This window comes from Artemia franciscana, chromosome 12 (genome assembly GCF_032884065.1).
Source record: "Artemia franciscana chromosome 12, ASM3288406v1, whole genome shotgun sequence".
Lineage (NCBI taxonomy): Eukaryota > Metazoa > Arthropoda > Branchiopoda > Anostraca > Artemiidae > Artemia > Artemia franciscana.
Window position 1 is genome coordinate 2,356,889 of NC_088874.1, and position 26,406 is coordinate 2,383,294.

The window sequence follows — 26,406 nt, forward strand, 5'->3', positions numbered from 1 at the left end:
TGATTAATTAGAAGAGAAATTTCTTAGACATAGAATTTAAGTATTTACAGAAAATTTTCATTACTTGAATGATTAATGGAAGTGCCTTTAAAAAAATCTTTTTATTTAAATTTTGTTGTTCAAAAAATAAGAAATAGTACTATTTATTCTCACTGATGCTCAAGTTTGACATTAAAAAAAAGCTTCCTTAAAGGGAAATAAATTACCCCAGCTTAATATCTTCACAACTAATAATGTCATAAAGTTTGTCACCCAGATCTTTCCACCGAGATAGTGTGAGTAGACAACAGCTTTAGTGACTGATATAATATTGTATTAAAAGTTAGATATCAAACAGTTCGTGGTAAAGAACTGTAGGCTCGGCTCAGGCTCAACAGTAAACGAAACTCTAAAAAACGGAGTTTTTTTAGAGTTTGACTCTTTGCCACAATTCTGCTTTTTAATACAATTAAAAGCTTTAGCGTAAAGAGCGAGGGATTGCGGAGGGGACAACCCATTTCATATACGGAGTAATTTCTGTTCGTTTTAAGTTTTAATGTGGCTCCTTACTTTCAGTTAAAAAAAAACTAGTTTTTTTTATGTAGTTATTAGAAAAGCAGAACTTCTCGGAAAGCATCATTGTGATCAACCAGGTAAATACTGCCAAAATTGAGTTGAGAAGGATATATTCATCGGCTTAGAGGCGTGTCTTTTTAGAGGGAAAGCAATCAAATGGCAAATTTGTCTAAAGAATAAACCTCCTTTTTAATTTAATTAATTTAATTTAATTAATTAATTTAATTTAATTAATTAAAAAAATTTCCATAAAATAAGTTTTTCAAAGAAAAGTAAAGAACTCCATTAAACGAAAAAGGAGCAAAAAAAATCAAATAATATACCAAGCGTAAAACAACCGCAAGTCAATGTCAAAAATAAATGAAACCTAAAACGAAAAGAAATCACAATAAATAACCGAGTCAAACTCAAAACTAGAAGAAATAAACACGAGTAGGGCTCTAAACTCCTACGCCTTCTCAAGGCCAGAACATAATTTGTACTTTACCGAATTTTTTACATATGTCTTCACGGTTATAACTTTAGTAAATCGAATGTTATTAACAGTTTCCTTCGTTACGAAGTGCCCAGGTCTAAGACCCCCCCCCCCCCCAAAAAAAAAAAAATAATACGTTATGCCAACTTCGTTCTTTACTTAGGCAGCACTATTACGCTGCCTACAAATGCCTACTATATTACTACTATATTACTATATTAAATATACTATATTAAATGCCTACTATATTACTTACTATATTACTGCCTACTATATTACGCTGCCCATTTGTCCACAAAAAAAAACTAGTTTAGAAAATGTTCTTATTAAAAAAAATAAATAGAATGAATTTTCTTCAGTTATTTTCCTTAGGTAGCAGACAAAAAATAAAAAGAAAGAAAAACTAACCTAATTAAATAATGGGAGAAATACACATATAATTTTATTTTTCGTGAAAATTCAGATCTTTGAATTTGTTTTGCGTTTGAAGTAGGCCTTAGAAGCATCCACAGACCCATTTTGTTTCCATTTGCTGGTCATGGAATGTGCCAACGTTAAATGCCATGGTAAGGATGGTTGTTAATTTTCACCTCAAGTGCTTATCATTCACATTATTGTTACATTTATTATATTTAGAGCATCAGTAAATAACAAAAAATAAGTATCAAATACAATAGCCTAGCTTACAACCAGCTCTGCGCCCAACCTCTCATTCAGCCAAAATCCCATTGTAAGTATTTAAAGAGTAAAGGAGGATGATTCTGGTGAGGAGCGAAGTGACACCGTGGAAAGATTTTCTACATTGAGAAGGATTTCATGCGGAAAGGATTTGACCAGCATTAGCTGAATGATTTGCATTATAAGTTTGCACTGGCAGTTCATAATAACTAAAAGTGCTTTAGACCCTTTAGCATGGTAAATAAAAAAAAAATAAGTTTTTTAAATGAAAGTAAGGAGCGACATTAAAATTTAAAACGAACAGAAATTACTCCGTATATGAAAGGGGCTTTTCCTCTTCAACGCCCCGTTCTTTGCGCTAAAGTTTAACTCTTTCTCTTAACTCTACTTCTTAAAACAGTAAAAAACTTTAGCGTAAAGATCGGGGTGTTGAGGAGGAAAATCCCCTTTCATATACGGAGTAATTTCTGTTCGTTTTAAGTTTTAATGTAGCTCCTTACTTTCATTTAAAAAAAAACCTGTTTTTTTTATTTAATTTATGGACGTTTTTTAATTAATGCATGTTTTGATCTTGGCTCTCCGCTCATAAATAATTGAAACAAAATTTGCATATTAATTTTATTTTTGGCTAAATGGCTTTCTCATAGTTTTAATTGGAAGATTTTGAGAAAAAAGGAGAGAGGGAGGAAGCCTAGTTGCCCGCCAATTTTTTGATTACTTGAAAAGGCAACTAGAACTTTTAATTTTTTTACGAACATTTTCGTTAGTAAAAAAAAATACGTAACTTACGAATTAACTTACGTAACGAACTTCTATATTCGTATGTTTTTATTGCATATATGAGGGAGTTCACCCCTCGTCGATACCTCGCTCTTTACGCTAAAGCTTAAATTCTGTCCCAATTCCTAAAGAATGACCCTTGAATCACAAAGTCCATAGAATAAATAGTTGAAATTACTAGTAAAAACTTTAGCGTAAAGAGCGAGGTATTACGAGGAGGTAAACCCCACATATGCGCAATAATTTCTGCTCGTCTTAAGTTTTACTGCTGCTCCTCACTTTCAGTAGAAAAAAGCTTCTCATATTTATTTGTTCATTGTTTTTTAAATAATGCTAAAAAATCCTGCACCCCCTTCATTGAAAGTCTCTATCCCTATGAGAAGTTTTTCCATGGAAAGATCCTCCCACATAACCTCCCCCCCACCTCAACTCTCCCTCCCAAACCCAAAAAAAATCCTCCTGAAAACGTCTGTACACTTCCCAGTAACCATTGCTATATGTAAGCACAGGTCAAAGTTTGTAACTTGTAACCCCTCCCACGGGGACTGCGGGGGAGTAACTATCGGTATCAAAATTCCATTTTTTTGAGTTTCGGTTACTATTGAGCCGAGTCACTCCTTACTACAGTTCGTTACCACGAACTGTTTGATGATGACTAAATGAAAAAAATCTTTCTGAAGAAAAGCAAAGGTATCCAAAATTTAATCAAGAGAATGTGAATTTCTGATATACTTTTGAGGTAATAACGGAATTATTGCTATTAAGTTCATGTTCTAATGAAATAGTCTAAGGTTTAGCCCTCAACGCAACTAAATTCTCATTGGTATCTCGATAGGGAGCTTGATCCGTATCTCCCTCCAATAGAGAAGTAAATTTCGTTCAGTCAAAGTTGGGCATTCAGTTTCTCTGCGGGTAGGATATGAAAAGAAGTCTATATATTAGGTTCATTAGAGATTCTATAAGATAGCCCATAAGGGGATATTAAGCCATATGTTTTTTGGAATATCACATGCTCCATTTGATTATCTGTGTTGAAATGAAAATGGTCTTCTCTCTCACTTGTCGGCAGCATAGATACACAGAGTATCCCTGTTATAGTGAATGCACTGTTTACACCAGTGTATAGTGTATACACCAAGTATTCCTATACCAGGTATCTATGCTATAGTATATGGTGTAACAGGGATACCAAGTATTCCTGATAAAGTGGACAGCAGATCTCATAAGAAGCATTGGGTGGAATCAAATTAGTTGTTAAATCTGATTTGAAATCTCGTCATCCAGTAATTCCATTTAATCACGTAGTTTACTGAAAAGATATATTTAGTCTCATCAAATAATTTCTTAGAGCTTTGCCAGATGAAAGAGGCTCTTTTAAGTTTTTGCTTCAGTATTTCCTGAACCGTAGTTTGAGAAGAACAAGGCCAGTGTTTGTGATAAGTCACAGGCTTAGTAACTCGATAAAGGTAGCAAAACCTAAGAAGAATGCTTCGTATGCAGTTAGAAACATTGGTAAAACTGTCTTGAAGTAAATAGACACAGAATGATACTAAAATTGTCCAGTATCTCTTTAATAGCTTTAATATACTTAATTTTTAATATGGGTTTTAAGCTGCGATTTAAAATACCTTTTGTTTGGATACAGTCAGTCAGGTACCCGAAACATTCCGTAGGGATTTTTTATTAATAGTATAGTAGGTAAGTTTCCTTTTATCAAGTCAAATAGTTGACTTGATACAGACAAACTAAAGCTATTATTGTATCCAAGAGCCTAGAGTCATTCAGAACAAGTTACTGATCTAAATAAACAAAATTGCTGTTCCACAGATCCCCTTCTACTGTTCCATAGGAATAATAATCTTACTGGTACTTCTTACCCCATCCATAAGTTTTTTGACCACAGACTGAAAAAAAACAAACAACCAAACAAACAGAAAAAGCAAGACATTTATGTTTTAAGATGATTCTTTTTTTGGGTACCTACTTTTTAATCTGTACCTTTGAAATAAAATATTCTTTCTGAGTAAAATATTTTTCTACTAAGAATAAGAAATACCAAAATTAAACCTTGGATACAAAATAATGTTTTCCGTTTTGGTTAATGTCGCTATAGTATTCAATAGGCCCCCCGATGAGAAGCGTGGGAAAATGGCCAGGTTTATGGTACAGATGAATGAATAGGGACATTTCAATGTTCTTCTTATTGAATGCGTAGATTCATCTACTAGAATTCATACAAAGAAATGAAACCTGTTGTTTCCTTTGAAATCCTCAAGTCCTCTTTATGCAAATTTGTCTATCTGAAGAGGAAGATAATAATGAAAGAAGACTTCTGAAATACTGTTAGGTGCTTGTGTTTATATTATTCAAATAATCATTACGTTATGTTTGATTTTCTCCATTTTCTCAAAGGTTTTTACTAAGGCCCAGTGACTGATTAAGGAAAGACATTAAAATTTATGAGTAGACGAAGAGAATATCCTCTTTCATAAAATCGTGTAAACCAGTTGGTGCACGTCATTCATGGTGAGAGTGTAGTATACGTGGCGTGAATTGTCCTACACTTCTATCATGCATGGATGGACAATTGGCACTCTGAGCAATCCACCATTTGATAGAGATTGGGTGAAACAATGGGGTAAACAGAACAAATTCATTTTGTTTGTTTTTAATGTGAAATCCGTTATTACTTAGTGTGTGGCCTTTTCATCTTCTATCTGAATGAACATTCAAAATATTATCTTTATAAACAATTGAATGAATTATTGAATTACTGATTAAGATACTATTTTTTAGCCATATAACTATTGTAGGTTCATTTTTATATGTTACTAGACATTAGTAAATATTAATACACCAGTTAAAACAAATAGGAATGCAAAGAAAAGCTCTTTAATAGTTTTACTTCACACTTGCAACGAAGAATTTGCATTTGAATGTGTTCATTAATACGCATGTATATTTCAGGGGCGATACATAACACTGGGATAACATAAGGAGCTTTTGGTGGGCGCGCCACTTGTCTGGGTAGGGTATTTAAAGCACCGAAACCCAATAGAAAAGTGTGTATTCTCCTAATGAGCCCATGTGTTGGGGGGTCGCTTTTCAATTATTTGTTTGATTTATAGTCTTAAGCATTTGGGTTATGACGACTTATACCTACTGACGCTACGACTGCCAGGGACTATTCTTTGCAATTGAATATGTTATAGCTATGCTGTTTGGCCTATGTAACTGAATGGGTGAGTAGGGTTAAGGCCTCATTCAAGTACTTATCTATCTTAATTACCAAAGTAGGAAAACAGTCTTCCTTTCTGTTTCTGTTTTTTTTCGGTTGTGTGATGCGTGGTTGTTTCTGTGTTTGTGCTGTTGCATTGATGATTTCCTTTTTCACTATACTTGAGCTTTTTTTTTTTTTACCTAAAACAAGTTGTAGATTTGGCATTCCTTTTGCATCAAAACTCGACAGAGAGGAGCCTAGGATGTTCGAAATGTCACTGAGATTGAACAAAATGTAACCAAGATTGCTGCTTTATCACCCAGATATTTTGTGATGATATTTTTCACTTTTTTTCGATTTTATCATTAAAAAATCCCATCTTCAATCCTCTCAGTAACGACAACTTTAACAAAAAATCTGCTTTAAACCATAGACGTCACATACGCTCCTTCTTAAAAAGATGAAATAGCAGCCGAACCGGATCTGCTTCAAACCGCCATATTTTACAAAGATAAAACAAGCATAAACAAGAAATTGCCTTTCCTGTAGTAAAGGGCCTCTTCCCATCACAGGAAGCCCTTCTCACTTACTATTTCTAATCATTTTCAAATGGTGGACCGCTGTCTCCCACACTAAAAAAAAACTTTCTCAACAATGATGAGTAATAAAAATAACAATCATTTAAGACAAACTAATCAGCAGTGTATAATAAAAATGAATAAAATTCCGATCATTACAATTTTTTTCATAAATAATATATATATGCAAAAATACAAAACATTAAAGAAAGTTATTATGATAACTCATTGAAAATTTATCATTCAACCTTTCTCTTTATTAAATATTAAATTAAAAAAAAAGCTTTTTCAACTAAAAGTAAGGAGCAACATTAAAGCTTAAAACGAACAGAAATTATTATCTATATGAGTTGGTTTGCCCCCTCGTCAATATCTCGCTCTTTCCGCTATGAAATAAAAAAACAAGTTTTTTTTTTAAAACTGAAAGTAAGGAGCGACATTAAAACTTAAAACGAACAGAAATTATTCCGTGTAGTAAAGGGATTGTCCCCTCCTCAACACCTCGCTCATTACGCTAAAGTTTGACTCTTTGTCACAACTCTACTTTTTAAAACCATAAGAAAAACTTTAGCCTTAATTTCTGAACGTATGTTTAGAGTTTCGGTTACTATTGAGCCAGGTCGCTCCTTACTACAGTTCGGTACCACGAACTGTTTGAAAAAAAAAAACAAGTTTTTTAACTGCAAGTAAGGAGCGAGATTAAAACTTAAAACGAACAGAAATTACTCCGTATTGGAAAAGGATTTTCCTCCTCAACGCCTCGATCTTTACACTAAAGTTTTTTACTGTTTTAAAAAGTAGAGTTAAGAGAAAGGGTCAAACTTTAGCATTAAGGCTTATCAAAAACCCATTCATTTTCCAAATATTTCCAGTTGTATGGTTGCAGATAAGATTCCTCAGGAATATATCGAAAACGACTAGGGGTATTAAGATGAAACTTTATGGGTTATTGCTATTACTGCTTCTGCTCTTACAATTTAAATAAATTAAAAGAGTGAAAGTGTATCCAGGTTGTCGTAGAGCATACATAGAATCCTTTGGGAATGACATTGTTTTGATTTTTAGGTTAACTTAAGGAGGTATAAAACTAAATTAATAAATACTATTTGTGTCAGGATTAAAAATTGTTGAAAAAGTTTCTCTTACACACAAATAGTAAGCCAAAGTATAAAACATTTTTTTTTCAAAGAAAAGACTATGTGAATAAAAACTAAAATATATTATTTGTAAAACTTTTCCACAAAACAATTTTTTATACAATACTGTGTTGGTTATAACTAGTTGGTTAAACCTACAAGACTATAACAGTCTATAACCGTTACTATTTTCTTTTCCTAAACCGAATTTACCTTAGCTCGGATACCATCTACCCGTATTTGTACCACCGAGGATATTAAATCGCCTAATAAAAATACCTTGTATCTACCTCAGGCCCTGAATTTTTCAACAAGATTATCGATATACATATTCTCATATTCGAGACCATTAATTTAAAATGAATAAATAGAAATGAGCTAAAGTGCCATTTTACTCTACCATTGGTAGTAATAGCAGGCAATTTGGGATTTTTCAAACTATGTGACACAGGGTCTACCTCACAATTAGGATATTTGGGGATAACTGAGGGGGCAATCCTAGAAGAATCAAGGGTACCGGAGTATGGGGACCATCTTACACCTGAGGTCTTGCAAATTCTGTTACAGAAGAGACACCAGGGTAGAAGGCGAGAGATATCATATAAGGCGAGAGATATCATTTTCAGTAGCTTTGATCTTCAATCAACCGAAATTGTTTATTTGATTAAATTTTGCTTAGAGTCATAGACCGTGGAAGACCGTGTCATTTTAGTCATTAGACCGTGGAAGTCATCCACGGTCACATTACAAGTTTTTACAACATGTTTTTTGAACAACCTTGGGCTGCTTTTCGTAATGTACAGATATTTTTTCAATTACCACGTTTAATTTATCTAGACTACTTAATTCCTTAAGCACGCCTGAGACAAGAACTGGGGCCATGTTTTCATTCGCCGGGTAGTTGGTCAATCCCCGACTTGGATGTTTTGAGAATATAACTAGAAACTTCCATAGCTCAACCAATTTTAGTCGTCTTGGTCAATTGACTAAAAATGCTGCAGCAGGTACTATGGTGACTTTGACTGGTAGTCGGATTAATTACGTAAGAATAGTCGTATTTGTAGTATCAGCATCACCTTTCCGGATTAAATCAATCATATTTCGATGTTAATTGTGATGGCTTAGTTGCCAATGTTCCTAGGACTACTTTCATCTGAAACTGGACGGGGGTTCAGATAATGATGACACCATACTTCCGAAAAAATAAAAGGTATCAGCTTAATAACTCAAAATTATTTTATCGTCAAAACCTGTTGAAATATTCATCTAAATAGAGTTCAAAGCTTAAAGTTTAAGGACGTCTAATTATGCTTGTTATTAACGATTACAACATTCATAACCCGCTTTAAACCGTTTTTTCTTTGTGCATATTGTCTTTATATTGCCTTGTATTTGTTTCTAAACCTGTTTGTCTAGGCAGGTAAGTCTTGACAAGAGTTGAATGAATACTTAACAAATATCGCTTCGCTGAATCAGATATTATTATAATTCGCTCATTGATGCGGTAATATCAACAAAAAATCTTTATACCACAAAATGTGAATCAAGACTAGAATTTAATGTAGTATTATTTTTTTTTCTTTTTAGAACAGAAGAGAATTTATTATCTGGTCTGGTTTAATCATTTAAGAAACATTTTCCTCATAATATTGCAATATTAAAAAAGTTTAAACATGCTCTTGAAACTGAACCAAAAATATAATTTGAATCCCTTGGCTAAGATTTTTAAAACTAAATATCCTTTTATGGCTAAGGACAGTAATAATGGAAGATCTGAACTTGTTTTGTTTTGTTTTTTACCCCTCAGAGCGTTTATTCTTGGTTTTTACGGAATATTGGCCTGGCAAACACGCTAAGCTAAATCCAACAGGTAAATGTGGTAATAAAAAGTTAAAAACGGAAACAAAGGAGTATTTTTCATACAAAACCCAAGAGTTACAAATCTTAACTGTACCAAAAATCGGCAGTAAAAATATTTTTAAATAGTTGTTATTTTGACTTCTGGGTTTCAATAATAGCCATTGGTAATAAAGTCTATATGTGAAACTCTAATAACAATGGGAAAATATCTGCAAATTTTGCCAATTGATTTCTCATATCTTTTACAGTTGCTCCATTAGAAGTCCTAGTGATTGAAGGAAGGGATCGTATTTATTCGGCAAATAAAGAAGCGAGATTTGTTTGCAGATCAAGTGGATCTCGGCCACCAGCAGCGATAACTTGGTGGCTTGGTGGCTATCGTATTGCAGGATCAATAGACGTGGTAAATATGTTTTTTTCTTCTTCTTGTTGTTTTGACAGGATGTAAGATTCAACCAAGTTATTATATTTTTAGATCTGTTTGTTGATGATTTTTCTATAATGACATTTTTCCTTTTTTCTGTTCATCATCATCTCTGAAGAAAACAAAGTAAACGACTATAAAAGCATAAACAGTCTAATATCAGAATGTCATGTACACATTTTTTTGACTTGACTTGTTGAATTTTTTGGTCGATAAATTACGGGAAATCACTCAGAGTGCCTTTCTTATTGCTCCTTGATCAAATTGGAAAGTTGACCTTAATTTGTGGCAACAACCTTGTAACTTTAAAATTGTAGTCACATTAAATGTGAAATAATTCCGTAAGAAATGATATTTCGTTATTGGTGGACGTAGATTTTAAGGGCTTTAAACTATTATATTTTTTATTATATTTTGGAATCTGTTTGTTGATGATTTTTTCTACTATGACATTTTTCTTTATTCTTTTCATCATCATCCCTGAAGAAAACAAAGTAAATGACTTTAAAAGCGTCAACAGTCTAATATCAGAATTCCATTTACACATTTTTATGACTTAACTCTTAAATTATTTTCTCTACTTTATTGGTTGATGAAATGCTTGTTACTTCAATCTTGCAATTAAAATTTTGTAATTTCAAAATTGTAATCGTATTAAATGTGAAATAATTGCCTAAGACATGATATTTCGTAATTAGTGGACGTAAATTTTAAGGGCCTTGTACAAAAAAAATGTTTGACTGGGATAACGAATTTCCGCATCGCGTTGGTCCCCATAACTAATTCACTACCTGTCACATAATGATCAGCTTATTATTCAAATAAAAAAACAAGAAATTAACTGATGTGTAGTTTTAGCCTACTGCTAGCGCCCTCTTGTAGTTTAAGGCAAAACTTAAACGATTATTTCTCTCTCTTATTTTAAGAAGCCAATAAATTCCGTTCTTATTTGATTCAACTTGTTCTGCTTATGCTTCTTTTGTAATTTGATTTACAAAGTAAAAGATAAAAAAAAGGAATTTCAATTTGTAGTCTTATTGATTACAAATATCCATCCCTTTCCGCTTGTTTATATAGCATTAGTATTCATATCCTTTTCAGTAATCCAATTTTTCAATTCTTGTGAACATAAAACCAATTTAAGAATTCAGGGATTCAGCCTAAATAAAAATAGCAACAACGAATTCTTAAAGCACGAAAGAAAAGGAAAGGAAGATTTCAAAAGGAAATCTTCCGCAAGAGTAAAATGACAAATGGTGGCAACACAACAATTTATGTCAATACATCTCGAGTCCGAGTCACTGCTTTTCGAGTCCTTGTCGAAATCTGGGCTATAAAGATAAGTCCGTGCAAATTTAGCGTTCTGTGTTATCTTTGTTACAACTGAAAGCTCAATATTTGAGACTTGGACCTCAAGTGTGGTCGTCACAAGTCACATCATAGCTGGATTTTATTTTTGGTTATTTGATCGATCAGATATTGGCCAAAATTTTCTTCTTTCTCTTTACAAGTGCGCTCTCCTTAAAAGCTTGGTAAATGATTTTAATATCCTATCTGGGAGCAGAAATTATTTTTTTTTTCATTTTAAATCTTTTATGTGGCGACATAAGACTTGAAATTTATACAATTTATACAATTGAAATTATCTTACCTGGTGGCCTGTTCTAAGATCTAGAAAAAAAAGAAAACAAAAATCAAATTTTGGAAAAGTATAGTTTTATTATCTATTCCTGGACACGTTATATTTCTATAACGTTATATTTCTATATCCTATTTCTGAGACTGGAAATAGTAGACGCTTAACTAAATGTGTATTTTCTTGGTTTAAGCAATTTTTTTTCTCCTCAGTTCTTAGGTATTCAATTTTGTTTTGTTCTCACCGTCTCTTAGTATTTCTTTTTGATTTCATTTTGTCTTTACTTTTGATCTTTTTCAAGGGAGATCACCACCAATAAATGTGTAATAATCACTTCACGCTTTTTGGTTTAGTGGTTTGATAACTTGAAAGCAGTCCCAGTATCATATCTGGATCATGATTAGTAGAAAGAGGTACCCTGCGTCTACAGATATATAAATATAAAGTTGCCAAAGGACTATCTACTCATCCTCCAATGATCCAATGATCCAATGATCCTCCACTGAGTAATCACAAATAAAAAAAGGCTAAACAAGTCTAGTTTGTAAGTTTGGGAAGGAAGAGGGAAGAGCCCAGGCCCAAGAGTCCTATTTTAAACACCTCAAGCATACGAATTAAAAAATTTCCCAATTAAGAAAATCTTTTTTTCTTTAAGCAGACACAGGATCAAATGCAATTTGTAAAAAAATTATTTTCATTCGTTTTCGGAGTGGGGAGGGGGGTCAGCAGTCCGATCATTTAAAGCCGTTCTCAAAATTAAGTTTGGACAGCCATGAGTGAAAACCGCTGCTACAGGCCTTTGCTCATGAAGTTTAGGAGAAGCCTGATTCCCAATGTTTGTAAGTATGTACCTCAAAATATATACATGATCTTAATCTCATATAAATAAAAAAAACAAGTTTTTCACCTGAAAGTAAGGAGCGACATTAAAACTTAAAACGAACAGAGATTACTTCGTATATGAAAGGGGCTGCTTCCTCATCAACGCCCCGCTGTTTACGCTTAAGTTTGAATCTTTCTCTCAATTCTTCTTTTTAAAACAGTAAAAAACTTTAGCGTAAAGAGCGGGGCGTTGATGAGGAAGCAACCCCCTTCATATACGAAGTAATTTCTGTTCGTTTTAAGTTCTAATGTCGTTCCTTACTTTCAGTTGAAAAAAGTTGTTTCTTTTTATTTAGTTTCTGAACGTTTTTGAATCAATTCATGTTTTGATTTTGGCTCTCCGCAGAGGAATAATTAAAACGAAATTTGCATTTTTTTTTTTTTGGCTAAATAGCTTTCTCATAATTTTGATCGAATGATTTTGAGAAAAAAAGAGCGGGGGAGGAAGCCTAGTTGCCCTCCATTTTTTTGGTTAATTAAAAAGGCAACTACAACTTTTGATTTTTTACGAATCTTTTTGTTAGTAAAAGATATGCGTAACTTATAAATTAGCTTACGTAAAGAACTTTTTATATGAGAGGGTTCGCCCCCTCTTCAATACCTCTCTCTTTACACTAAATCTTAAATTTTGTCCCAATTCATTAAGAATGACCCCTGAATCCCAAAAGCCGTAGAATAAGTAGTTGGCATTACTAAAAATACTTTAGCGTAAAGAGCGAGGTAATAAGAGGAGGTGAGCCCCTCATATGGGTAATAATTTTTGTTTGTTTTAAGTTTTAATGCTGCTCCTTACTTCCAGCTGAAAAAACTTTTTTTATATTTATTTTTTCATTGTGTTTTTTTAATAATCCTAGAAAATCCTGCGCTACCTTCATGGAAATTTTCTTCCCCCATGACAAATTCCACGATGGAAAGTTCCCCCAGCATATCGCCCTCTTCTCAACCCCTCTCCCACCCAAAAAAACCTCCTGAAAACGCACAGTCCCCCACGGGGACTGTGGGGGAGTAAGTCGTCCCCAAAGACATAGTTACAAGGTTTTTCGACTACGTTGAGTAAAATGGCTATCTCACAATTTTGATCCGTTGACTTTGGGAAAATAATTAGCGTGGGAGGGGGCCTAGGTGCCCTCCATTTGTTTTGGTCACTTAAACAGGGCATTAGAACTTTTCATTTCCGTTAGAATGGAGCCCTCTTGCAACATTCTAAGACAACTGGGTCGATACGATCACTCCTGGGAAAAACAACAACAACAAAAAAACAAAAAAAAATAAATAAACACGCATCTGTGATCTGCCTTCTGGCAAAAAATACAAAATTCCACATTTGTGTAGATAGGAGCTTGAACCTTCAACAGTAGGGGTTCTCTGATACGCTGAATCTGATGGTGTAATTTTCGTTAAGATTATATGACTTTTAGGGGGTGTTTCCCCCTATTTTCTAAAATAGAACAAATTTTCTCAGGCTCGTAACTTTTGATGGGTAAGACTAAACTTGATTAAAATTATATATTTAAAATCAGCATTAAAATGCGATTCTTTTGATGTAGCTAATGGTATCAAAACTCCCTTTTTTAGAGTTTTGGTTACTATTGAGCCGGGTCGCTCCCTTACTACAGTTTGTTACCACGAACTGTTTGAAAGGCATAAAATGTCCACTGTTATACCAAATATATCTGTACTAGCTGTTGGGGTGGCGCTTCGTGCCACCCCAACACCTAGTTGATGGGCCTCCCCCCAAGCCCCCAAGCCCCCCCGCGCGCGTAAGTCGTTACGCGCCATATTAGTTACGCGCCATTGTAGTTGTGTCCCTATGTCCCACCTGTGATATATATATATATATATATATATATATATATATATATATATATATATATATATATATATATATATATATATATATATATATATATATACTAGCTGTTGGGGTGGCGCTTCGCGCCACCCCAACACCTAGTTGGTGGGGGCGCTTCGCGCCCCCCAAGCCCCCCCGCGCGCGTAAGTCGTTACGCGCCATATTAGTTACGCGCCATTGTAGTTGTGTCCCTATGTCCCACCTGTGAATATAGATATATATATATATATATATATATATATATATATATATATATATATATATATATATATATATATATATATATATATGTTTTTAACTACGTAAAACTTGCGAATATACAACATTCTTTGCTGTCCCATTGTCTGTGCATATAAATAGATTTTCAGGTTTACCGACTCTTGAACATGCAACATATAATGGTCCATGGGAAAACAATCCGTATTCAGATCTATACCTCATGATTCTAATGATTGCCCTTGAGCTTTGTTGATGGTGATTGCTAATCGACCATTCCCTGAGTCGCCATCGTCATTTATATATCCCCCTGTGCACCCCGGCGTCCCCTTTGTAGTTATGTCCCTGTGTCCCGGTCGTCATTTATATTCCCTGTGTCCCGGTCGTCATTTGTGTCCCGGTGTTCCAGTCTGTGATTTCTCTTTGAGTGTCCCGGGCGTCATTTATATTCCTTGTGTCCCGGTGTCCCGGTCGTCATTTATATCCCCCTGTGCCCCCCGGCGTCCCCATTGTAGTTGTGTCCCTGTGTCCCGGTCGTCATTTATATTCCCTGTGTCCCGGTCGTCATTTGTATCCCGGTGTCCCGGTCTGTATATACATTCGTTTTTTAGTTTTGTTTTTCTCCTTTATTTTTTTCCTTTTTTCTTTTTTTTCTTTTTTAGTTTATTTAGATTTTTAGATTTTTTAGTTTTTTTATTGGTTTTTAGTTTTTTTGTAGTTTTTACCATTTTTTTAGTTTTTTTAGTTTTTTTTTTTACTTATGTCCTGGTCGTCATTTATACTCCCTGTGTCCCGGTCGTCATTTGTGTCTCGGTGCTTGTTGATTGCTAATTTATATTATATTTATATTTATATTTTTTATATTTATTAATATTTTTTTAGTTTTCTTTTTCTCTTATTTTTCAGTTTTTTCCTTTTTTTTAGTTTTTTCTTTTTTAGTTTTTAGTTTTTTTTTTGTTTTTTACCTTTTTTTAGTTTTTTTAGTTTTTTTAGTTTTTTAGCTTTTTTAGTTTTTTTATTAGTTTTTAGTTTTTTTTTTAGTTTTTGCCTTTTTTTAGTTTTTTCAGTTTTTTTTAGTTTTTAGTTTTTACCTTTTTTTAGTTTTTTTTAGTTTTTTAGCTTTGTTAGTTTTTTTTCTTTTTAGTTTTTTTTGTAGTTTTTACCTTTTTTAGTTTTTTTTCTTCTTTTGTATTAGTGTGAAATAATTCAGACGTCATATGCGGACAAACACGACGTCACTCGACAGACAGACAGACAGACATAACCCACAAACAACTTATTTTTATATATATTTATTCATATTTTTTTAGTTTTCTTTTTCTCTTTTATTTTTCAGTTTTTTCCTTTTTTTTTAGTTTTTTTCTTTTTTAGTTTTTAGTTTTTTTTAGTTTTTTACCTTTTTTTAGTTTTTTTTTAGTTTTTTTTAGTTTTTTAGCTTTTTTAGTTTTTTTATTAGTTTTTATTTTTTTTTGTAGTTTTTGCCTTTTTTTATTTTTTTCAGTTTTTTTTTAGTTATTAGATTTTTACCTTTTTTTAGTTTTTTTTAGTTTTTTAGCTTTTTTAGTTTTTTTTCTTTTTAGTTTTTTTTGTAGTTTTTACCTTTTTTAGTTTTTTTCTTCTTTTGTATTAGTGTGAAATAATTCAGACGTCATATGCGGACAAACATGACGTCACCTGATCCACAGATCCACAGATCCACACACAGACAACTTATTTTTATATATATAGATATATATATATATATATATATATATATATATATATATATATATATATATATATATATATATATATATATATATATATATATATATATATATATATATATATATATATATATATATGTTTTTAACTACGTAAAACTTGCGAATATACAACATTCTTTGCTGTCCCATTGTCTGTGCATATAATTAGATTGTCAGGTTTACCGACTCTTGAACATACAACATATAATGGTCCATGGGAAAACAATCCGTATTCAGATCTATACCTCATGATTCTAATGATTGCCCTTGAGCTTTGTTGATGGTGATTGCTAATCGACGATTCCCTGTGTCGCCGTCGTCATTTATATATCCCCCTGTGCCCCCCCGGCGTCCCCGTTGTAGTTGTGTCCCTGTGTCCCGGTCGTCATTTATATTCCATGTGTCCCGGTCGTCATTTGTGTCCCGGTGTCCCAGTCTGTGATTTCTCTTTGAGTTTCCCGGTCGTCATTTATATTCCTTGTGTCCCGGTGTCCCGGTCGTCATTTGTGTCCCGGTGTCTCGGTCTGTATATACATTCGTTTTTGAATTGGTTTTTTTTTAGTTTTTAGTTTTTTACCTTTTTTTAGTTTTTTTAGTTATACCTTATGATTCTAATGATTGCCCTTGAGCTTTGTTGATGGTGATTGCTAATCGAACATTCCCTGTGTCCCCGTCGTCATTTATATATCCCCCTGTGCCCCCCGGCGTCCCCGTTGTAGTTGTGTCCCGGTCGTCATTTATATTCCCTGTGTCCCGGTCATCATTTGTATCCCAGTGTCCTGGTCTGTATATACATTCGTTTTTGAAATGGTATATGATGAAATAAATTTTTGTATTTTTCCCCTTTTTGTCTTTTTAGTTTTTTTTGGTTTCTACTTTTTTTTTTTTTTCTTTTTTCTTTTTTTTCTTTTTATTTTTTTTAGTTTTGTTTTTCTCCTTTATTTTTCATTTTTTTCCTTTTTTTTTCATTTTTATTTTTTTTTTAGTTTTTTAGCTTTTTTAGTTTTTTTTTTAAGTTTTTAGTTCTTTTTCTTTTTAGTTTTTTTGTAGTTTTTACCTTTTTTTAGTTTTTTTAGTTTTTTTTTTACTTATGTCCTGGTCGTCATTTATACTCCCTGTGTCCCGGTCGTCATTTGTGTCCCGGTGCTTTGTTGATGGTGATTGCTAATCGAACATTCCTTGTGTCCCGGTCGCTTTCTCTTTGAGTGTCCCGGTCGTCATTTATATTCCCTATGTGGCGGTGTCCCGGTCGTCATTTGTGTCCCGATGTCCCGGTTTGTAATTTCATGACGTCAGCCGACACAGAAACATGACGTCACCTGATCCACAGATCCACAGACAGACAACTTATTTATATATATACTAGCTGTTGGGGTGGCGCTTCGCGCCACCCCAACACCTAGTTAGTGGGGCGCTTCGCGCCCCCCCAAGCCCCCCCGTGCGCGTAAGTCGTTACGCGCCATATTAGTTACGCGCCATTGTAGCTGTGTCCCTGTGTCCCACCTGTGAATATAGATAGATTTATATATGTGTTTCAAACTACGTAAAAATTGCGAATATACAACATTTTTGGCTTTCCCACTACTGGAAGCTTTCCGTTTCCAATTGCCAGCAATTGATCTGAAAATGTTTGACCAGAATCATCGTTTTGCAATCGGACACGCATATTTGTAGTTAATTTTAATATTTTTACGTGTGCCCATAAATTAGAATTTTTCAGGCAAGCATTCATTTCGTCTGCAGGAATTAAACTACGTAAAAATTGCGAATATACAACATTCTTGGCTTTCCCATTGTCTGTGCATATACAAAGCCGTATGCACTAATAATGACGTCGTTTGCAAACGCTCTTTTTACAAACAAACAAACATGCATACACACAACTCGTTTTTATATAGATAGATAGATAGATGGATACAATACAAATTAACTGCGTAAAACTTGCGAATATACAACATTCTTCGCTGTCCAATTGTCGCTGCATATAAATAGATTGTCAGGTTTACCGACCCTCGAACATGCAACGTACAATTGTCCATGGGAAAAACAATCAGTATTAAGATCTATACCACATTTTTCTAATGATTGACCTTGAGCTTTGTTAATGGTGATTGCAAATGCTAATCGAATTGGGAATTGCAATCTTTTAAATTGAAAAGGCAGATCCGTTGGAATCATGGGAATGCGAGGAATAAGAACAGCCTTACCCTCAAAAGGCCCAATCAAGATTGTCGCCTCTATTAGGCTTTCCATTGTTTTTTTTACGGCAAGTCGCGTGCCATTGCAAAGCTTTGGTGGGTTGATATTTCTTAAAAGTATTATTGGTACGCCTATTTTTAGTTGTAGCACGTGTGGTGGAAACCCTGAAAGATATATGGAATTTAAAAATTCAGATGGATAATTAACCGCTTCATTTGGTTCCAAAACTGTGTCGGCTGACTTGCAAAGGACTGCCTGGTCTCGAATCTTGGTCAAAACAATATTGTTGATTTCGTGGACGTCTATATTTTTGGGTGCGAGAATCGCTCTTTCACTTAGCCATTTATTATTTTTATAATTTTTTAGAATATTCGGAAATACTTTTTCAATCAATTCATTTTTGGACGTCACTAAACTACAGAAATCAGCAGGTAGTTGTATACGTCCTGAAATTGAGTCTATCGTATCATAAATGTCTTTTTGTTCCGACGTTAGCTTGTAAATGTTATTTTGTACATACGACAATAGATTACTCGTACTGTAACTTTGTTCACGATCCAATTCTACACATGTCGAAACAGCAGCGATACGGTTAGGTGAAGGCATTCCCAAATCCTGAAGAGGTTTGTTTGCCATACGTACGCACAAATCTTCTATAATAACTAAAAGCCATTTATTATTTTTATAATTTTTTAGAATATTCGGAAATACTTTTTCAATCAATTCATTTTTGGACGTCACTAAACTACAGAAATCAGCAGGTAGTTGTATACGTCCTGAAATTGAGTCTATCGTATCATAAATGTCTTTTTGTTCCGACGTTAACTTGTAAATGTTATTTTGTACATACGACAATAGATCACTCGTACTGTAACTTTGTTCACGATCCAATTCTACACATGTCGAAACCGCAGCGATACGGTTAGGTGAAGGCATTCCCAAATCCTGAAGAGGTTTGTTTGCCATACGTACGCACAAATCTTCTATAATAACTAAAGTGTCGTTATAAATTTCTGATGTAAAATCAAAAGTCATTTCTGACGTCTCTAACTGTTTTCGATGGAGTATATCTTCGGACATTTTTGACTTATATTTTTTCCCATAACTCTGTAGGAGCTGATGGAGAGCAAGTGTACGAATTTGACTTGGGGTTGACGTTTCGCACGCGTCATTGATGCAGTTATCCCAGTGTTGGTCATTCTCCAATAAATTCAGAGCTTGGCATGCACGGTAAGTGTCATGTATAGTACCGTTTACAGTTCTCAAATACTCAAAGGATGTCGGACCGGGTACATTCACCAAAAGCAGGCGTAGAAAGAAGCATTCATGTTGATTGGGGTGAACGGTGTTGAGTCTTCCTATCGTGGTATCTTTGAAGATGGTAGGTTGGCCGTAAACCCACTGGTTATCTACTTCGATGGTGGTACCGTTGCCATTGTAGGTTTTTCAGTCATTTTACAATTAGAAATTTCTCTTTCAACGGTCTTCTTACAATTAAAAATTTGTCTTTGAACGATATTCTTAAATACCTGTGTCCTGGTCGTCATTTATATTCCCTGTGTCCCGGTCGTCATTTGTGTCCCGGTATCCCAGTCTGTAATTTCTCTTTTTTCTTTTTTCAGTTTTCTTTTTCTTCTTTATTTTTCAGCTTCACTATGAAATACATATCGCCGAACCTTTGTTTTTTTTTACTAAAATCTGGTAGTCATTGATGACCTTATCCATGTCAAAATCCCAAACCCAATCATCATCGCTATCATTTTCAGTTTTAATATGTTTTGACTCTCGCTGTCCAGGTGGATCTTCATCTAACTGTGCGGTTTTGCGTTCTTTAGCCTCAAACCTGTTTCCTTGCTGTTCTTTTGATTCCTCGGCACGCTTTCTTTTCTGACTTTCTCTATCAGCAGCAAGTTTTTTGGCATAGACTCTTTTAGCATCTTCATCAGTCATTGTAAACTTAAACATTAATAGAATTCTACGCGAACATATGTCTTATATAACTTGAATGACGTCACCTTCAAAGCAAAAATGATGGCAACTAATTTCATGACGTCAGCCGAAACATGACGTCACCTGATCCACGATCCACAGACAACTTATTTTTATATATATAGATATAGATAGATTACATCTTTATAAGACGGATGATTAGAAAAAGTTTGGGTTTTATGTAATTTAAGGCCCTTCAGGGGCCTTGATTTTGTCTCTGATTGTAACTAGCGGACGATTAACCCATGGACTACCTAAGTAATATGACTGTATTGAAAGTTTAGCCGACGTAAGAATTGCGGAGGCATGAACTAATATTACCAATATGATGTATATACCTAGTATGCATACATTATTCTAGCAATATTAGCATCATTATCGTCTGAATCATTTGGGTAATAATTGTGTTTTATACTACTATGACAAATACACCTAACAGGTATCTATCCTGTGGTAATTATTGAAAGGTAGACGAGGGAGGGTGAATTTATCCCCTAGTCTCCCAATCTTTGGAGAAATATATTTATACTAAACGTACAATGTTGGCGAAAAAGGCTGGAAAATCCCAATCTTTTTTAAAATATATCAAAGATAAAGTGGAAGATTATATTTAATTATGACCGCAACTGAGATGGAAGCGATGAGTCTTCCTAGATCCCACAACCAACGGTTATCCAAAGAACTCCCCAGCCATCCTATTAAAAATTCCAGAGCGTTAAGAGAATAAAAGTAATGTGATAAAAATCGGCCTTTTTTCTTTATCACAATCACCAAAGCTTCAAGAATCAAAGAATCACTCAGCTCTATTATCTCCAAGTGATAAATTTTCTAGTTTACATGTTTTTAACCGTAATTAATTAAAAAATTACTTAAAATTACAGACTGGCTCATATTTGTCACTTTCTAAAATGCTTTCAGGAAAGAATTCAAGGTGCTTATATTTGTTCCATCTGCTTGGATAAATATTAAACCATTGAATCTTGCTCCGAAACCTTTATGTAACTCGGAGTTCCATCAAGAGATTCCTTCAAGTTCTAGTACTGGACATGCATAAATTTATAAAAGTAATAGGGTAAAACATGATATATCAAACTCCTCGACAAGTTAATTAACAAAACATTATGTTTGATAATACTGCCATTTAAATTAAGCTATATAAAGCTAAATTGAATTATAGCTGAAATAAAAAAAGATGTAATATTATCCTCTATATGAGGGCTCCAGTTTTCTTTAGCCCTCTGCTTCTTCTATTATAGTATAGTTAGGAGAATCTTTAAAATTTTAGACTGTAAAAGATACAGAAAGCTAATAATTGCAAGTGCTTCATTTCCCGTTTCCCTTTCAAATATTTTAGCAGAAATTCTACTGTTTAGCATAAAATAAAACTTACCTATTTCATAAAATACAGCTAGAGATTTTTTTAACTAAAATTTTCGACAGAATAGTTTAGGAAGCATAATAATTGACAAAGGCTGTAAAAACAGAAAAAAGGATGAAAAAACTGCTGAACCCAAGACATTTAACAACAAGACTATAAGAGCTTATGGCCTAAGGGAGAATAAAATGCTTTGAGGCATTATATGCAAAGACTAGATATTCGAACACTACCTGAGCGAGCCAACGGCTAATTTGTAAGGTCCAAGGACGCAAGTGATTACAGTTAGGCTAAAAAAAGCCGGAAAAAAGCAAATTTTTGTTACAAAAAGAACAGAAGGCTTACTGAAATTCAATATTATAAGCACGATTTTTAAAACATTTTCTCCTGGGTACATATTAAATTGTGTCAACGAAGAAACACTTCAACTTTGTCATGTTTTTTTTCCTATGCCAGCAATATTTTTTTTATTTATAACCCGATAATGAGCATTAGAAATGAAACCGTGAAATAATATATAAAAAAAAAAACAAGTAATCAATACTATATGCAGAACATCATTACGAAACGATAATTATGGATATAGCTAATCATCGGAACAACAAACAACAATATCCATAATAACTGCGAAATTACAATATAAAGAAAAATGTTTAGCCAAAATTATGATAGAAAAAGAAAATAAATCCAGATATGAATTTTGCTGCTGAAGAACGAAAACTTTTTTAAAGCCGACCTAAATCCTTACACCTATAATGCCCTCTATTTGAAGATATCTTACCATAATAGATAAAACAACATAATATTTAAACAACTTGGAGCCAATTTCGAAAATTGACAGACAAAATGATACATTTTCCGAACAAGACACTTGTTCGGAAACATATATATATATATATATATATATATATATATATATATATATATATATATATATATATATATATATATATATATATATATATATATATATATATATATATATATATATATATATATATATATATATATATATATATATAAGCCACCCGACATCTTACAGCCAACGGTAGTAATGCAAAAGCGGATGTAAATATCCGGATTTCCCTGCTTTAAACCACCTTAGGAAACCTTTGCCGGTAACACATATGAACAGGCACAAGGAGCTTACCAAATGACCACTCTCTTCTTAAATTTGAGCTGTGTAACATGAGTGGCCGCAGAGCTATTATATCAAACAGTTCGTGGTAACGAACTGTAGTAAGGAGCGACCCGGCTCAATAGCAATGAAAACTCTAAAAAATGGGGTTTTGATATCAATAGCTACATCAAAAGAATTGAATTTGAATGCTGATTTTAAATATATAAGTTTAATCAAGTTTAGTCTTACGCATCAAAAGTTACGAGCCTGAAAAAATTTGCCTTATTTTAAAAATTAGGGGAAAACAACCCCTAAAAGTCATAGAATCTTAACGAAAATCACACATCAGATTCAGCGTACCAGAGAACCTTATTGTAGAAGTTTCAAGCTCCTATCTGCAAAAATGTGGAATTTCGTATTTTTTGCCAGAAGACAAATCACGGGTGCGTGTTTATTTGTTTTTTTTTTCTTTCCCAAGGGGTCATCGTATTGACCATGTGGTCCTAGAATGTCGCAAGAGGGCTCATTCTAACGGAAATGAAAAGTTCTAGTGCCCTTTTTAAGTGACCAAAAAAAATTGGAGGGCACCTAGGCCCCCTCCCACGCCCATTTTTTCTCCAAAGTCAACGGATCAAAATTTTGAGATAACCATTATGTTCTGCATAGTCAAAAACCATAATAACTATGTCTTTGGGAATGACTTACCCCCCCCACAGTCCCTGGGGGAGGGGCTGCAAGTTACAAACTTCGGCCAGTGTTTACATATAATAATGGTTATTGAGAAGTGTACAGCGTTTTCAGGGGATTTTTTTGGTTTTGGGGTTGGGTTTGAGGGGAGGGAGCTATGCGGGAGGATCTTTCCTTGGAGAAATATGTCATGGGGGAAAAGAAATTCAATGAAAAGGGCGCAGGATTTTCTAAAATTATTAAAAAAAAGCAATGAAAAAATAAACATGGAAAAGTTTTTTCAATTGAAAGTAAGGAGTAGCATTGAAACTTAAAACGAACAGGGATTATTACGCGTATGAGGGGTTCTAAAAATACTTTAGCATAAAGATCGAGGTATTTAGGAGGAGATAAATACCTCGCTCTTTATGCTATAGTATTTTTTAGCAATTTCAATTATTTATTCTACGGCCATTCGGATTCAGTGGTCATTCTTAAAGAATTGGGACAAAACTTAAGATTTAGTGTAAAGAGCGAGGTATTAACGAGGGGACAAACCCCCTCATATAAATAATAAAAATTTAAGAATATAAAAGTTTGTTACGTAAGCTAATTCTTAAGTTACGTATATTTTTTACTATTAAAAACATTCGTTAAAAATTAAAATTTATAGCTGCCTTTTTATGTAACCGAAAAATTGCAGGGCAACTAGGCTTTCCCCACCCCTTATTTCTCAAAATCTTCTGATCAAAACTAAGAGAAAGCCGTTTAGCCAAAAAAGGAATTAATATGCAAGTTTCATTTTAATAATTTATGCGTGGAGAGCCAAAATCAAACATGCATTAATTCAAAAACGTTCAGAAATTACATAAAAAAACTAGTTTTTTTAACTGAAAGTAAGGAGCGACATTAAAACTTAAAACAAACAGAAATTACTCCGTGTATGAAATGGGTTGTCCCCTCCGCAATCCCTCGCTCTTTACGCTGAAGTTTGACTCTTTGCCACAATTCTGATTTTTAAAACAACTAAAAGCTTTAGCGTAAAGAGCGAGGGATTGCGGAGGGGACAACCCATTTCATACACGGAGTAATTTCTTTTCGTTTTAAGTTTTAATGTCGCTCCTTACTTTCAGTTAAAAAAACTAGTTTTTTTATGTAATCTACGCTCAGAAAACGTAACTCTTAATAATACAAGAAACAAGCTAATAAAAATTATCCTCTATTAAAAATAAATAAATATAAATTATCCTCTATTAATCTTCCGTTATTTGATTGCAGATATTTAATTTTAATTAGCCAACTACAGCATCTTGACCACCCAATTTTAATTGACAAAAGTGAAAGTCAATTTATTTTACTTACAATGGTCTTCTTCATCTATTTCAATCAGGTGAAAATAAAGGCTGAGATTAAAACTAATGAAAACACATTTCACCTCTTCATAATGGTTAGTATAGGTTTCTCTACTCTTAATTACCTTATAAAAGATGAGAAACTACTATTTAATCAAATAGCGTTTGTTTGGAAGCGAATTTTACCTACATTTAGAATCAAACTGACAGTTATGATCTTCTAATTTTGACGGTAGAGAAAATTGCAGGAGTTAATACTTTTATACATATATATTAAGCATCCAACTAAAACCTAACTAAAAACTAACTAAAACTTGAATAGAAGTTTTAATTTGAAAACATTAAACTATAAAATAAATAATTGCAAAATAGGCTAACGAATTGAATAAGTGTAGGCGCAAAAATTGTAACTGATATCAGAATTTATTGGTTATTGTTGCAATTTCTCTTTTATTTTTGACGCTAGAGGGAAATATAAACTATAAACTAGATAACCGCAAAATAGACTAACGAACTGAATAAGTGTAGGTGCAAAAATCATAACCGATGTCAGAATTTACGGCTATTGTTGCAGTTCTCATCTTTTATTTTTTACTGTAGAGGCAAATACAAGAACTAAAAATTTGTACAATCACATTTTGTAACTATATTATTAGAAGCTGCACAATACAAAAATTCTACAATTTAAAAAATCCTTCTCACTATTGATGCCTTGCAGCTCAAGGTCCTTCAGGCATTCTGGAACACCTTCCATCTGAGTCTTGACGCGTAAGGGTGACAAAAATAAACGAAAACAACATGCCAAACTTGGATATTTTCGTCGGAATTGACACTACGGCGCAGTTATTTGAGCAAGTGCAAGTTTAGTGGACAATTGATCCCAAACAGCCATAAGAATGGTAATGACTATCATTACTGTCATGGCTGTCGTTTGTTAACTCCCACGACATGGCCAATCGACTAAGGCCAATTGTCCAAATTTAGCAGTCATGGCAAATCATCTTCCGAAGTTAATTCCGATCGAGAACTTGTTTCTTTGAAAAAAAAGTGAGACATTTCCTTGTACTATTTGAGTCATATAAACAGCTCAAAATATTATCTTAGAACTCTGTATTAATATATTTTCAATGAATAATAAGAATTTTTTAGAATTATTCAATGAAAACTGATTACAATCGGCTTTCCTTTTTCTTCATGTTCTCATTCGAACTCTCAACAAAGACATTTTACTATTACAGAAACACCACGGCTCAGCGGTATATAGAATTCTAGACAATTCATGATAAAATACCACTGTCTCAAATAACACAGCTTGTAACGCTGTGTTCATGACAAGTTCAGTTCATGACAGTTCATGACAAAACACTACCGTCCAAAAATTATACCATAGTGTAAACATTTTTCTATCAACTATTAACGTGTAAAACGAAAATTAATGTTTTGAAATACAATTTTGCTACTTTTCAGATTTTGAAAAGAATATTGTCACTGATTCTTTCAAATACGCCTGAAAAAAAACTACATAAATAAGGTATCTGAGTAGTGTAGAAGAAGAAACAGAATTAAAAACTGCGTAATTTATAAACAAAAATGATCAGTGGCTGTCACTTGAAAATATTCATTTTTAATTATCTACCGCATGCCAGGAATCAAGACATAGAAAAAAGA

The 26,406-nt window shown here is 33.4% G+C and overlaps 1 protein-coding gene across 2 annotated transcripts in view; it reads left to right on the forward strand.

Moving 5' to 3' along the window:
- LOC136033575 (hemicentin-2-like) overlaps positions 1–26,406 on the forward strand; it is a 172,518-nt gene that overhangs the window by 60,255 nt on the left and 85,857 nt on the right. For both annotated transcript variants that reach the window (XM_065714334.1, XM_065714333.1), the window contains exon 6: positions 9,531–9,685. In XM_065714334.1, coding sequence (XP_065570406.1) covers positions 9,531–9,685 — 155 coding nt within the window. The remainder of the gene's footprint in view (positions 1–9,530; positions 9,686–26,406) is intronic.